This window comes from Zonotrichia leucophrys, chromosome 11 (assembly GCF_028769735.1).
Source record: "Zonotrichia leucophrys gambelii isolate GWCS_2022_RI chromosome 11, RI_Zleu_2.0, whole genome shotgun sequence".
Classification (NCBI taxonomy): Eukaryota; Metazoa; Chordata; class Aves; order Passeriformes; family Passerellidae; genus Zonotrichia; species Zonotrichia leucophrys.
The window spans coordinates 1,661,532-1,677,406 of record NC_088181.1 but is presented as its reverse complement, the minus strand read 5'-3'; the positions used below and the strand labels follow the sequence as shown (position 1 = coordinate 1,677,406).

Genomic DNA, 15,875 nt, shown 5'->3' with positions numbered 1-15,875 from the left:
GGCCGCGGAGCCGCGCGCTCGGCCCCGACCCCGGATCCGTTTCACTCTGCAGGGTGTGAAATTGGGGAGGAATTCAGGCCTGGGAGCTGGAACCAGAGAGAGGGGATGCAGCCACTCCTGTCTATCCCGAATATCCCAAATTAACACAGCGTTGGGGGTGCTGGGTGCTCAGATTCCAGGTGGGAATGGAGAGGTGAGGTCCTGGATAGATGCAGGGCGCTCTCTTTTTCCTTGGAAAATCTTCTGTGCTCAGGTCACTCCAGGGCAGGATGGGTGAAGCCAGTGGGGTTGGGATGTGTGGGAACTACACCCAGAAGCAGAGGAATAAACTGAATTTCCTGCTGTTCACACCCTACCAGCAGTGCCATGCCCTGACCCACTGCAGCAGACGGTAAAGAAACATTTCCAGTGAGGGAGGAGAAAAAACCCCTCACTGTTTCCAGCAGACTTCTCTTTAGAAAACAGGCTCTTTAAAGCAAAACTTCACCCTTCTTTTTATTAAAACCTTCTTCATATAAAATCCTGGTGGCGCCTTTTAAAAGGCCGCGCTTGACTTGTGCTCCGCGTCCAACGCCCCGAGGTCTGGGTTGTAAAATCAGCTGGGAAATTCGGGACTCAGCTTTTCTGGTTTTGCCTCCTTAATAACATCTAAAATTTCCAGGGCAGTTCGCAGGGAGGCTGGTGAAGTCCTTTCTCCAAGGATTTCAGAGCAATGAGAGCTCCAGGGGGAAAGTGCAAAATCCTTTCCCTTCGCCTTCCCTCCAGCATCGGGGACCTGGGGACATGGGAACATGAGGACACGGGCACTCGGGGACATGGGGACAGAGAGCCCTTCCCAGGATGCCTCTCCCAGCCCATCCCGACAGCCCTTCCCACTAATCCGTAGGTGGAGCTCTTCTGTCATCTTTTTCTGCTTATGTTGCTAAGAAGGAACCCAGAAATAGCTTTCCCGGGAGGAAAAAAAGTGCTTCCTCAGCAGCTTTTGCCAGAGGTGAACCGCTCTGAGCATCCTTTGAAGAGCCCGAAGCTGCAGGGCTTCACCCCAGGGGGGTTTGCCATGCCCCCTCCTCCAACCACAGCCCAAGAAAAGGGGCCAAAATCTCTCCTGGCCCCTTCCCTGACTGACTCCCAGCCTTCCCCTCTTCTCTCCTGTTCGCTGCAGGTCTGGAGGATGCGGCAGAGCCCTGGTGGCCCTCGGGACCCGCCCGCAGCCCGGCCCTGGGGAGCTGCTGCCCCTCTGCCGGTGCCCATCGGAGGGGGACCATGCCCATGACCGGGGCACGGCAGCTCGCAGCGGGACGGGAACGGGACAGCGGGGCTCTCTAGCCTTGTCCCCTCCTCGGTATCATGACTGGAGAGACCCAGCATGTTTACACCATCGGCGATACTGAGGCCGGCCCCAAGGAGCCCGACAAGGACTTTGGCTGTGAAGGCTGCGGGGACAAAGATGGCAGGGCGCTGGGCGGGGAGGGGACATCCCCCTTCCCCAAGGACAAGGAGCCCCACAGCCAGCGGGAAGCCGTGATCCGGCCGCAGCAAGCGGGGAAGATCGACTTCAAATCCCTGCAGTGCAAGCCCAAGCTCGGCAATGACAGCACCTGGGGAGAGGTCAAGGGCAGCCCGCTGTCCCCGCTGTCCCCGCCGGGGAAGGGCCGGGCCCGGGAGCGCGGCCGGCGCTCGGCCAAGGGCGAGCGGGGCCATCAGCAGCTCTACCGGCTCAGCATCGCCGGCACGCGGCCCAGCCCCACCATCGGCATCGCCTACCCGCAGCAGAAGGTGACACCCCCAAAGAAGCCGGAGGTGCTGACCCCCACGGCCGGCAGCTACCGCTTCCACGTGCCCGGCATCGCCCAGCGCGACGCCGAGCTCCGGCCGGAGGAAATCGCCTTCGGCCGCTGCTTCCCCGACACCGCCAGCAGCCGGACCTCCGCCAGTTATACCTCACAGCCCGGCCCCAAGGGGCAGCCCCCCACCGCTGGCGTCCCCCTCAAGAGCCCCAGCACCCATGGGCAGCTACATTATTTAGAGTTCCAGGCAAACCGGGCCGAGTCCTGGCCTTCCCCGGAGAAGAGCTTTGCCGGTGCTACCTACGGGATCTCGGTGCAGAAGCCCAGCTCCTTCTCCGAGGGTGGCAAAGCCGCTGTGCACGGCCTGGGGGCTTTGCCGTGCCAGTTCCCCTTCCAGCTGCTGCACGAGGCGGGCAAGGAGCAGTTCCACAGCAGCCAGGAGTACCTGGACGTGGGAATGGCCGCCACCGCCCAGCTGGCTCCCGCTGCCTTCGCCTTCCACTCGTCCCCCCGAGAGTGGCCGGAGGAGCCGCTGGGCGGAGGCTCCTACGAGAGCGTGTCCCCCGAGGGGAGGCTCTACGGGCTGCCCGCACCGCCACCGCCGCCCTTCCTGCACCCGCCGCCCCCTCCGGCCCTGCACCACGGCCCCTTGCCCTGCTGCAAGGGCAGGGCCGAGCATCCCGCCGAGCCCACTGGTGCTCTCCCTTCGTCTGGTGCTATCGACCAAAACCCAAGCACTTTCCAAGAAAACCAAGGTGTTTTTCCGTCTAGTTTACACTCGCCTACCATGCCAAAGCCGGTGGGGAAGAGGCAAGCCTCGGCCAAGGACGGCGTCCCCGGCCCGCGGCTGCTGGCGCAGAGCAGCCCCCTGAGAAGGAGCGTGCCACCAAAGTCCCTGTCCCAAGTGCACTTTCAGAGCAAGGCCTATTGCAGCTCCCCCGCGGGAGCCGTGCCTTTTGAGACGAGCGTTCCCACTACGGCACCCACCCACCCCCGGCTTGTGCAAGCTTGGGAAGGTGCCACGAAGGCGTTTTCTCCCATGGACCAGAATTCAGCACCTTATTCAAACCCTGTTGGAAACCAGTTCTCATTCGAGTGCCAGTCTGGCCCCGAGCAGAGGCAGCACAGGCAGAAAAATGCCAGGCTGCCTTGGCAGCAGATGCACCTCCCTCCTGCAGTGCCCGGTGCCAACAGGCTGGAGCTGTCGAGACACATCAGCAGCCAGAAGCTCCCCTTCCCCCTGGGCACGTCGGACTGGCAGGGCAGCGGGAAAGCCCAGAAAGGGCCCCCCATAAGCAATTCTCCAGGGTACCACAGCAAAAAGCTGTTATCAGGAGAGAGCCTGCAGAGGGGAGATCCCAGCGTGACAGGAGCTTTCTCCTTTGAGAATGGGAAGGAACCAGGGTCTCCTGCCTGCGACTCGAGAAGCAAAGCCCTGTTCTACACTATGGCTCCAGCAGCTCCTCCTCCCTCAAGGAGCTCGTCGGGCTCAGGGCTGGTCCTGCCACCATCAGCCTTGGCAGCTGCCTCCCCTTGCGAGTCCCCACTGCCGTCCCCTGTCCCCAACCCCACGTGTGGCAGCACCTGCTCATCGCTGTCCCCCATGTCCAGCAGCCCACTCAACTTCGAGGACAGCCAGATGTCCGGAGCGCTGACACCCTCGCCCTTCTTCCAGCACCCCTGCCACGCCAAGGATGCCAACAAAGCCTTCCACCCCTCCGAGGTGCTGAGCCCCAGCTCGCTTCATTACCACCCCCCAGACTCTGTCAAGTCCTTCAGCTTCCCTCCAGATGCTCTGAAAGATGACAGCCTCCTGAAATGTGCCCCGGGCAGCCCGTTCCACAAACCTGGAGGGGAGGTGGCCAAAGGGTGCTCGGATGGGCTGGATGGGGAGCAGCCTCCACCTCCCTACTCCTCCCATCACCTGCTGGCCACCTCCCTGAGCAGCGCCAGCCTGGACCAGCTGGACGTGCTGCTGACCTGCAGACAGTGTGACCAGAACTACAGCAACCTGTCGTCCTTCCTGCAGCACCGCCAGTTCTGTGCCTCCCACCCCTCTGCCCAGGCAGAGCCCAGGGATGCTCCCCGCCCAGCCGAGGGGCGCAAGGTGCTCCCACCAGAGCCCCCCAAACCCCCCAGCCTGGCGCTCTCTCCAGACCCCCAGGGACATCTGCTGGCACTAAACAAGAGCGATGACTTCTTGCTGGACGGGGAAGGCAAAAGCGAGGGCAAGGAGGATGCTCTGAAGGGCGGCCTCTTCCACGGCCTGGCCGCCAGCTCCCTCCCGCTCAGCGCCTCCGACCTGGACATCGACGATGCCAAGCTGGACAGCCTGATCACCGAGGCCCTCAACGGCCTGGGGTACCAGTCTGATAACCCCGAGATCGACAGCAGCTTCATCGACGTCTTCGCTGATGAGGAGCTGCCGGGCACGAAGGCGGCTGGCATGGCCCACAAGGCCAAGGAAGGGCTGGCCTCGGAGAGCAAATCCAAGCAGGCAGCGGAGGAGAAGACAGCAGGAGAGGCCAAGGCTGGCTGTTTGTGTGAAGGTGGGGAGCAGGTGAAGAGAGGGGCAGGAAAGCGGCACCGCCACAAAGGGAGGGTGGCACGGAGGGTGGCACCGCAGGAGCCGGATCCTGGGCCAGAGGGAGCAGAGAGGACAGCCAGGCTGAGGGCAGGCAGGAAGAACAGCATCCCACCAGCCAGCACCCCCAGGAAACTCGGCCAAGACCCTGCCAAGAACGAGGTGGGGCCAGGCATGGCCACCAAGAGCTCCAAGCCACCGCGGTTCTCCATGAAGGACGTGAGGAAGAGGAAGCCCCGAAGCGGGACGTGGAGCAAGGAGCTCATCCACAAGATCGTGCAGCAGAAGAACAAGCTCCACAAGCTGCAGGTGAAGAGCAGCAAGCAGGCCCAGGTGCCCCAGGCCACTGAGAGGCCCCTGGCAGCCACCAAGGAGGGCGGGCTGAGGGAATACGACTACGTGTCTGACTCAGATGAGGAGGGGGCAGAGTGCAGCAAGCCCCGGGGCAGGAGGAAGCGTGGCACGAGATTCATGGGGAGGAGCAGGTACAGCTTCAGCAAGAAACGCCTGGGCAGGAGTGAGAGGGCCAGAGAGAAAGACCCAGCCTGGAGCTACAGCCGGAAAAGGGACGGTCAGAAAAGGGAGGCACGGGAGGACGGGGATGTCCCGAGTCAGGAGGATGCTGAGAAAGAGGATTGTGCTGCCAGAGCCCGAAGGAGGAGCAGCCACTCATCTGCTGGCAGCAACCACAGCGTGCCCAGGGAGATGGGCACGAGCCCACCCTGCGCTGGTGGGGCTGGGGACAAGGGTGGCACCCAGAGGAGGAGGCGCTCGGGCAGCCCAGCCCATGCACCAAGGACTCCCCTCAGCCCTCCCCAGCACAGCAGCCCAAAGACGAGCCAGGAGAGCAAAGAGGACATGCCCAGGGGGAGCAGGAGGTTTGGCTCAGCCAGACCTTTGCTGGCAGGCTCCAGGACACGGCCCAGTACTGAACCAGATGTTGCTGCCATGGACTGTGCAAAGGAGGAGCCGTCACCGCAGCCCCAGGAAAAGCAAATGTCCTGCACGGCCACCCCAGGCAAGAGCTCTGCCAGCTTCTCCTCTAAGGAGGGGCTGGAAGAGCCCAGAGGAGCAGCAAAGCTCCTGGGTGAGGCAGGAGAGCCCACCCTGCAGGCTCAGGGCTCTCCTGAGCTCACCATGGACCACCAGAGGCAGCAGTTTGCCCCTTTCCCAAGCAAAGGGCTGAAGTACCACACAGAGGAAGTGATTGCTCCACCCCACAGCGATAACAAGTCGAGTCCTGGCCGTGGGAGTGCCACCTGCTCGGAAGCAGGAATCAAATTCACAAAGGGACAGGGGCTCTGTGACGCTCAGAAGGATTATCCCAATCCCACAGCAGCTCCCAGCTACGGGGGGGATGCAGTGGGAATGATGCTGGCTGCCAAGACACCTGATCCATATACCAGCAGTGAAAACTCATTTTTTGATCCCAAAGGCCTTCCCGGCCACTACGAGGACAACCTCTTCCCAAAGCCCCCAGCCCTGGGCTCCTCCCACATGGATGACATGTACCTGTGCCGGGATGACATCAGCGCCAGCTCCTTCGAGCAGAAACACTCCAGCATCTCCCCTTTCACCACGGAGATGCCGCAGGGCAAAGTGTCCTCCCCTCTCGGCTTTGACTCCTCGTCGATATTTGGCGAGCTGCCCGTCTCTGAGTTTGATCCCTACGAGGGCAAGGACGGATATGTGACACCCTTCCCCTGTGCCCCCCGCAAGCCGCTGCCCTTCGAGCAGCCCTACCCGCCCTTCCTGCCCGAGAAGGACTGGTCCCTCATGGAGGACGTGGCTCCCATGCTGCCAGAAGATGTGGCTCAGTTCCACAGCCTCTCCGTGGAGAAGCCGCCGGCCAAGAAGTTCCCCGAGGAGCAGGAAGGAGCTGTGCCCAGCAGCCAGCTCTCCCTGCCGCTGCCAGACAGGATCGCCGATTACAGCGTGGCTTTCATGAGCAACATTTCGGATGACGAGCTGGAGATCAAGCGCTTGGTCACGGAGCTGGAAAGCCAACTGCAGAGCAGCAAGCTGGACTCTGAGGTGGCTGTCACCCTCCAGAAACCCGAGCCAAACGTGGCTGCCCATCTGCAAGCACAGGGCGCCGAGCGGTGCCCAGTGCTGCCGGCAGAGCCAGAGGCAGGCCAGGAGAAAGGGCTGTTTTTGGCAGGTGAGCTGGGCAGATCGAGCCTCTGCGCTGGGGAGAGGCTGCCAGGGGAGAAGCCAGACGTGGTGGCTGCCCGTGAGGACTACGAGAGACCCAGGGAGCCCTGGGCGTGCCCGCTGGAGCTGGGCTCGCTGGAAACCGGGATGGGCATCCCAGCCCCAATGGCCACAAACCATTTCTGCTCCAAAGACAGCAGTGAGCAGCTCCAGGGAGCTGAGGCCACCGAGGAAAGAGGCCTCAGGAAGATGGAAAATGGGGCTTCTTCCAAAAGTCTACCTGGCTCAAGCATAACTGACCAAACAGAGGCTCCCATCTATACCAGCCCTGTGACAAAAAGCCCTCCTGTTGTCACCAATTCCGTGTTCCCCGAGACCATGGGTGCAGCAGAAGTAACCAAAGACCCCCTGCCATCCCTGCCATGCCAGTGCAGTGCTGAGGGCTTCCCCGTGCCAGGGAAAGGAGACATTGATCCTGCAGAGCTGGAGAAGTTTGATGCCCATCTTCCAAACTCTAAACCCCAATTAGGCTTTCAGCAGGGTCCCGCCCCAGCCTTGGATCTCGCCTTTTCACCTCATGTCAAAGAGGTCCCAGATATAGAAGAAAAACCCTTGAGCAGGACTGAGCCCCCCAAAACAGTGAAAAATGCTGTGGATCTCAAAGGAGGGGGTGGTGGTGGCCCTGGGCTGGTAGAGGAGACGGAGGAGAGGAAGAGTCCCAACACCTATCAAAGCCCTGCACCCAGTGACAAAGCCTGCAAGCCCAAAGTGCTGCTGTTTGAGATGCTGAGTGCACCCAAGGAGAGCGACCACCCTTCCCAGGAGATGATGGGGGCATCCCAGGAGGCCTCTGCCAACCCTCTGCAGCAGCTCCAGCTCTTTGTCGCCAGGACGGTGAAGAACAACGAGGAGGAGCTGTTGATGCCCTGCTTCCCCGGGCTGCTGGCTCCCTGTGCCACCACCCACGTCCAGACAGAGCTCCAGGAGCAGAGCAGTGCTGCCTTGGAAGGAGAAAATCAGACCCAAGGGGAAGGGGATCTCCCCACTGGAAGCAGCACTGGAAATATCACTGCTCCAGGGACAGAGGTGCTTTCTCCCAGTGGATGTGAGCAGCTGGAGCTGTTGGATGCAGAGGGCTCTCACCATGCAAAACAATCCACGTCGGCAAAGCCGGAGCTGCACAATAATGTAACAGAGCTGCAGCACTTAGCAAATGAAGCCCCAGAGCCGAGGGACATTAATATCCCTGCAGATGGTGTTTCCCAGGAGCACGATGACCTCTCACCACCCAGCAGCACCGCCGTGACCTCGCTGCCAGGGCAGGGGAGGAAAGATGATCAGCTCAGGGAAGAGCAGGAGGGAGATAACAACACAGCGACCTTGGCATTTAGGAAACATGAGCAATCCCACCCCAGCCGTGGTTTGCTCGAGGAAGAAACGCTGGGCAGAGAGGAGGGAGAGAGGCTGGAAAGGAGTTGGGTGGGGAAGGGGGCACAGCACCTGGGCAGAGCTCCCACGAGTCCTGTCAGCCCCTTAGGTCCCTCTGGGGGGGATCTCCACCAGGATCACAGCTTGGGGATGGAGATAAAAGCCAGCATGGCCAGTGCAGATGTTCCCAGAGAAGGGAATGACAAGTTGTCCCTCAATGGCTGTGATTACATGGGCGAATCTTCAGCCAGCCTGCTCTCACCAGCCAAATATTCCAACCTCAAATGCTTGCAGAGCAGTGGGGCTGAGGGAGAAGAGGTCCCCAGTTTAGGCACTCAGCTCTCAGATAAGAAGAAATACAGCTCCTCCCTGCCTGCAGCACCAAGTTCATCCATCACAAAGAGTTGTCCTCCCGAGGCCAGCAGCCATCACATCCATCACACCGTGAGCCCAGCAGAGCAAGGGACATGGGAAGGGGCACCTGCCTTCCCTCCCTCACTGCATCCCTGCGGGGCTGTGCCAACGGAAGCGGCCGAGGAGCATCCTCATCCTCTCCCTGATGGTGTTTTGGGTGAACCACCTGGAAGAGAGGGGACAGTGAGCACTCTGCTGCATGGGGATGGTCTGGTGGGCTCTGCCTTGGAGATGGGTGGTCCCCAGGAACCTCCTGGGAAGGACTGTTCTCTTCCCTGCTCGCCGCCTTTCCACCAAAAGGGTGTTGGGAGAGAGATCCCCGAAAACACCAGTGCTGTGCTGCCAAATGTTAAAGAAAACCAAGGGTGTGCCATCACAGACACAGTCATTAACTCCACCCCTCCAGAGACCCAGGATTATCCAACCCAGCCCACAGAGGATCTTCTGCCCATGGATGAAAGGGAGGTCAGCCTGAACCAAGAGAGCAGGCTTGAGAACTGCTCCCATGTCAGGGATAAGCATCAAAGTGAACCAGAGGCTTTGTGCAATGGTTTTGCTGTTCAGGACATGTCAGCTGCCGTCAGCAGAGGTCTTACAAGGGTTGGAGATCTTGGTCCTGCTGAATTAAATGGCCATGAGTTTCCAGGGGCAGCAGAGGTGAGGCTTGGTCTTTCCAAAACCACAGAGAGTGAAGGAAAGAGTTTAAAAGGGGAGAACGCCAAAAGCCATGGGGCTGCAGAAGCTGGGGGTTGTGTGTTGGACAGTGTGGGCCAAAGAGAGGACTACACACCCAGCAGTACTCCAGACCCATCCCAAAATGAGCTCCACAAAGGAAGGAAGCCCAATGGACTCCCGGTGACCTGTGACATTTGTTCAGCCACTTTCCGCTCCAAGCCCGGCCTGACCAGGCACAAAGCTGTCAAGCACCAGGTGAAGAATGGTGGTTTGCCACAGCCCAGCAAGGCTCCCAGGTCCTCTCTGATTCCTGCACACAAGACATCAAAAGCAGCCCAAAAAGTGCCCAGGAGGAGCCTGAAGGCATCAGTCAAAGACAGAACCTGCAGCTCACAGGCGCTGACCTCCACCATTGAACGCATTCCCAAGAAAATACTCCCAGACCTGGAGAAAGAGCCCAGCACGCAGATGCAGGAGGTGGTGAGCAGGGTGCTCAGCGACCTCAGTGTGATCTCCTTGGAGATGTCCCAGGAGCTGCACCACACTCATGTCCTGCAGAGAGAGGTGAAGGCAAAGGGACCACGCCTGGAGGCGAGGAGATCGGGAGAGGCAGCGACTGGGAAGGATTCAGGATGGCAGACCAGGAAAGGAGAAAAGGGCAGAAGGAGCCAAAGCAAAGATCTCGGTGAGGAGAACAGCAGTTCTGAGAAGCAGCTCAACAGGAAAGTGAGGCGAAGGAAGGCGAAGGTGTTTCCCAGCAGGAATGGTCCCTGTGAGCTGGAGAAGAGCACAGGTCCTGCTGCCCTCAGCTCCAGCCTGCCCAGGATCATGGAGGGCTTGCAGGAGCCAGAGGGTTGCATCTCCACAGAGGAGCAAAACAGGACCAGCACAGCCCAACGCTCCCAAAATGCCGAAGAGTCCTCTGGTGCAGCCGAGCTTGAGGAAGACCTGGGCAGCAGGATGGGGTCTCTGAAGGAGATGGTCAGCAAGGAGACAGCCACGGGCAAGGTCACCTGTCCTGGGGAGGTGGAAGATCCAGATGCAGTGGAAGACACTCAGGCTTGCAAAAAATGGATCAGCGGGTTTGTGGAGCAAGTGGCGAAGGGATGGGGCAAGGTGGGCACAGAGCAGCATCGTGGTGCTGATGGCACAGAGGACATGGATGCTGGGACAGGGGACAGTCCGGTGGCAGGCAGTGACACCAGGAACTGGAGTGGTGCCCTGCAGGGTCCCACAGCTCCTGCTGAAGGGGTTTTGCTGCTGGAGAAACATGATTTGGGAACCACCCAGGATGTTCCTGGGCATGGTGCTCTGCAGAGCTCGCCGGGGACCAGCCCTCCTCCTGCAGAGCCAAAGCGGTGGCTGAAGGCAGATGTGCCACCAGGCAGAGAGCACTGCGGGGACAGCACAGCCTCCTCAGACCTCCAGGGCTTTTTTGATGACGATTCCACCTTCTCCCAGCTGTTCCCCAGGGATGAGCAGCTTGTCCGGAGGAAGTGCACGCGGGTGTACGGGAAGCGCAGCAAGAAACCCAAACCTGTCCCCGAGGTCAGCCTGCAGCCAGCAGGGGCCATCGACCTCTTCACCATCCGCCTGGCCTCTGACCTCAGCGACACCAGCTCCTTCTGTGTCACCAGGGAGGACCCTGGTGACTACGAGACCATCTCTGTTGACGATGCCCTGATGCTGAACATGTGTCATGGCAGCAAGGCAAAGAGCGGAGATGCTGCTCCAGATGGATCGAAAAGCATCGAGCTGAGGTTGGACCAGGAGGTGACTGACCAAGGGAAGGAGGACATTGACCTGGAGGACAACATGCTGACCTTCCTGTGCCAAAACAGCCACATGGACAGCGTCCCCAGCTTGAACATCTGGGGCAGTCTGGAGAAGGAGGGGGAAAGCCTCTCTGCCGAGGACATGTTTGAGCCTCTGATGGACCTTGAGGATGAGCACTCGCTCCAGGAAGTGAACCCTGAGCCCCCTGACCTGGTAGAGGAATCCTACAATGCCAAAGATAATGGGGATTCAGACTCCCCTGAATTTCACACCATTGACATCGAGATGCTGAATGCAAAGCTGAAAATGAGAGACATGTGCTTCTTCAGCCCCTGTGAGGATCTTCCTGGCCAAGGTGAGGACAGCACTGTGAGTTTGAAACCAAAGTCGGGCAAGCACAGGAGCAAGCTGGAAGATGGGAAACTGGGGAAAAACCGCGGGGACATCACCATCAAAACCAAAGACAAGCAGTACAAATGCAAAGTCTGCTTCCAGTGGTTCCTGACGCTGGGGGAGCTGGACTTCCACAAGCTCTCCCACAACCCTTCCCCTCCTCCCACCTGCTACATGTGCGTCCAGCGCAAATTCAGCTCGCGGGAGCAGCTGCGGGACCACCTGAAGGAGAAGCACGCCAGGAACAAGGCCGGGCTGTGGGCGTGCGGGATGTGCCTGAAGGAGATCTCTGATGTCTGGATGTACAACGAGCACCTGCGCGAGCACGCCACGCAGTTCGCGCGCAAGGGGCAGGCGCAGAAGTCGGTGATGGGCCTGCCCGGCTGCTTTGGCGAGGACAATGCTGCTGTCACGCACTTCCTCAACACCATCATGTGCCGCAAACCCTCCAGGTCCTCCCGGCACGGCGACCCCGGCGGCCGGCACGGGGTCAGCAGAGAGAGCAAGAGCCCCAAGGAGGTGCCCCCTGAGCAGGAGAAGGTGATGAAAGACCCCGTGGAAAGCAGTGTCAGAGTGAAGCCACCAGCACCCAGCTCGTCCAAAGCATCCTCCAGCCCGTCTCCAGAGCACACAGCAAAAGGTGAAAGCACCCCAAAATCTGTCCCCATGCACCCAGACTGCAAAGATCCTTCCCGGGACTGCCACCACTGTGGCAAACAGTTCCCCAAACCCTTCAAGCTCCAGCGGCACCTGGTCGTGCACAGCTTGCAGAAGATTTACTTGTGCCACAAGTGCCCCATGTTCTACCAGGAGACCAAGGAGCTCCGGAGCCACCTGAGCCAGGAGCACGGCGTGGTGGAGGAGCAGGAGATCAAGCACACCACCCTGTACGCCTGCGAGCTCTGCGCCGACGTCATGCACGTCATCAAGAAGTCCTTCATCTGCAGCATGTGCAACTACACCTTCTCCAAGAAGGAGCAGTACGACCGGCACATGGAGAAGCACCTGGCGGGCAGCAGCAAGACTTTCAAATTCCGAGGGGTCATGAGGCCTGGCGCTGCCTGCAGGGAGAAGGTGAAGGAGGACGGATCTCTCCGGGAGGGAATGCCACCGAGCAAGAAGCGGAAGGTGGCTCACCATGGCAGCTCAATCCTACACAGGTCACCAATCCACCTGGACCCCACGAGTGACCTTCAGCTGGTAGAAGCTGGAAGCCCCAGCCTGCAGGTTCCCACTGACTCCTTCCCGACAGCACCTGGTGGCCTGGGAGCACCCCAACCCTCTGTGAAAGCAGAAGTCATGGTGGGTGACTTCTCGGAGCTCCTGGCAGAGATGGAGAAGTCCCCATTTGACCCTTTGCCACCACCGCCCTGCCTGTCCCCATCTCTGCCACCAGCTGCTGCTGGCAGCCCCGAGCTCGGCCACATCCCTGGCCTGTCCATCGAGGAGCTGGAGAAAGGAGCCTTTGATGGGAAACCACTTCCTTTCTTGGACTCGCCTGAGTTTCCCATGGACCTTGCTGGCTTGGCTTGTCACCAGGCCACCAACCAAAAACTGTCCCCTTCCCTCCTGACACAGAAACATGGCTGTGCCAATGCCCATAAAACAACAAGCACAGGCAGCAAAGATGAATACAGGGCCTGTATCCTGGAAAATCCCAGCACAGACACCAACGCCGTGGAGGGGATCCCTTTTCTCCAGCTTGCCAAGAAGGTGTCAGAGCTTCCTTCTCCTAAGGCAGAGTCTCCACAAGCCCCAGACACCCACAAATGGGGCAGCCCCAATGATGCCTCTGCCTGGGAAGGTGCAGCTAAGCCGGCATCTCCAGAAGGTGCCCACCAGCCCCTGCCCCCAAAGGACAAGTCAGCATCACCCCCAATCAACAGATCTTCCAAAGATGCAGCGCCACCAAAGAAAACCGTGAGCAGTGAGGCTGCTCCTGGTGTGGGCAGCCCCGAGGAGGCTCAGCAGCCCATCTCAGGGAAGGAGAAATCCATGCCTGAGGCTAAGGACAGTAGCACTAACGCCAAGGACCAAGGTGGCAACCCAGGCAAATCCAGCAGCCACCAGCCCAGAGATGAGGTGGCCAGCAACACCACGAGATACGGCAAGCTTCACCCCAAGAGGAGGAAAGAACACAAGTCCCTGAGCCACCGGAGCAGCTCCGGCTCCCGGGAGAACATGGAAGGAGACGGGAAGAAGAAGAAAGCCCGGCCACCATGCCCGGGCAGGAGCGAGAGCACCACAGAGCTCAAACGTGGCAGCTGGAGCAGCGCCGAGGCTCCCACCCCGTCCCCTCCTGGCAGGAGGGACACGCACTGCAGCAAGCTGGCACCCAAGCCCAGAACGGGCCCCCAGCTGAAGAAGATGGTGCTGGACCCTTACAACCAGAAGAAAGGGGAGCTCCGCCACGCCAACGGGGACGTGAGGCGCAGGAAAGCCATCCTGGGCAAGAGCCTGCACCAGGTGTTGGCCAAGGGGCCGGCGCCGTCCCCGCGGGGCTCATGGCACGGCCACCGCGGGGCCAAGGCGGCCGGCCCGGCCAGCTACCGCAGCGCCGAGTCCCAGAACAACCTGCTCAGCCAACTCTTTGGGCAGAAATTAACCAGCTTTAAAATTCCTCTAAGGAGAGATACTTCAGAATAATTTATGGAAGTGACTTATGGTGATCCTCAGCTGCTTTCATGGGGTTTGCAAGGGGAAAAAAATTATCAAAGCATTAAATTCGTTTGTGTAGCATGATTTCTCTGTCTAGCTTAAATGAACTTGCACTGCAGCCTCTGTGAAATAGTTTGCTTTGTGTCTACTAATCTACTTTAATTCACCTGATTTATCATGCAAATGCTAGAACTTTGATGTTGCTGATGATTTTCATGAACTGAAATTGTAATCGCTTTGGGCAGACTGAATCGTCGAGAGCAATTGCTTTATTGCAGAAGTGCTGAGGTTATAAGGATACTTGCAAATCTCAGACCCTTTTGAGTCTGTGTCTGTGTTATCTTTGTACAAAGTACTTGAAGAGATGAACTTCATTCCGTAGACGTCTTATTCATAAGGTGCAGTACACTGTAGAAAGCAAATTTTTTTTTTTTTTTTTTTTTGTGGAAGATTTTGCACAAATAATCCCGTACAATTCATTTAATTGGGAGCTGGCCTGAGCGATGATACAATTAAAAAATTAAATTAAGACCCAAGTGTCCTATATTTTGACAGCCATCCCCAAGAATTTTGTTTCTACATCGTCAAGAGAAGGACAACCCAGCCCTGGGGTTCTGGGGCTGTCGGAGCCCTCCAGAGGATGCTGCCACTCTTTGACCACTGTAGACGATGGGACTGGAGGAGAAGCGTCCCCGCGAGCAAACTGCACCTTGACACTTGTGACAAACTCTGATTTTTTAGGGTTTTTGGGGGTTTTTGTGTGTGTGTGTGTGTGTAAGCGTGTGTGTGTTTTTTTCTTTTTGTTTGTGGGGGGTTTTTTTTTGTGCAACGAGAAAACTGTGCCAATTTACCGCAGCAAAAACCGGTACTGTCCGAGTGCCCTCAACGGTATCACTTCTAAACTCTCTTACTGTATTGACGTAGTGGCTCTATAGGTATCCGCTTGTACTATGCAGTTACTGGTGCTATTCTTCATTTGTAATGTGAATACAGACTTCCTTGATTGAAAAAAAAAAAATGGGGAATTGGTAGGGAGAAGCGATTATCTGTCAAAAAAATGGAGCAGGAAAAGAGAACTTTAAAAAAAAAAGGCCAATTCAAAGGGGAAAACATTCAGCCTTAGGGAGAAAAATTAACTTTAGGGGGAAAATCCAACCCGGGGGAAGAAATACAACTTAGGGGGAAAAAACACAATTTTAGGGAAAAAACACAACTTTAGGGAAAAAGCTCCTCTATGCTGGTACTCCATAGTGTCAAAAATGTTACGTCACATTAAACGAGCACGTTCTACAACAAAACTTTTGGATCCAGAAAGAAATCTCAGGTGCAAATGAGGACATGGAAAGATTTTATTGAAATACTCCCAAGTCAAGGAGGTGAAGTAATGCACTGATGTGATATGAACAGTCAGAGTACTTTGCGTCTGTCCTGCAATGATTTTTTTTTGTTTTGTTTTAGAGTTAAAAGGAAAAAAAAAAAAAGAGGCTTTATTCTGTTAATATGTATCTTTACAATTCTTTGTATTGTATAAAAAACTATTGTAGGTAATTTACCTTGGGTGCAATGTGTTCTGTCAAAAGTTTTTATTTTGATATTTTGTCCAGAGAAGCAGAGAGAGAGCAGGAAACGCCGTTTTATGATGTTGTCCGTGTGCTTTTAAAGTGCCTCTTTAATATTGTTAAATAAAGTATGAGATAAAAATATGGGGTGGTACTGTAAAGTCATCCATGATTAATCTTTTCAAATATATTCCAATATTTTCACAGAAATTCCCTGTCTGCGTGATGTTTGTGAGATGTTTGAGGCGTCCTCTGTAAAGGGGCTGAGGAGGACCTTGGTGTCACTGCTGTCACCTCAATGGTTTCCAAAGTGTTGGAGCTTCTCAGCAGTGAAGATGCTCCTGCAGCTCCTCTTCCTCACAGATCTTGTCCAAGTGCTGCTCATAGCAGGAAAGTCTTGTCCTTGAGGGGAAAAAACCAAGGTGATGATGGTGATGGTGGTGGTGG

General features: G+C 57.4%; 1 protein-coding gene across 2 annotated transcripts in view; it reads left to right on the top strand.

Moving 5' to 3' along the window:
• ZNF469 (zinc finger protein 469) overlaps window positions 1-15,214 on the top strand; it is a 39,333-nt gene extending 24,119 nt beyond the window's left edge. For both annotated transcript variants that reach the window (XM_064723165.1, XM_064723164.1), the window contains exon 3: window positions 1,163-15,214. In XM_064723165.1, coding sequence (XP_064579235.1) covers window positions 1,348-13,857 — 12,510 coding nt within the window. In that variant the 5' untranslated portion in view covers window positions 1,163-1,347 and the 3' untranslated portion in view covers window positions 13,858-15,214. The remainder of the gene's footprint in view (window positions 1-1,162) is intronic.
• Window positions 15,215-15,875: the final 661 nt, after the last annotated feature.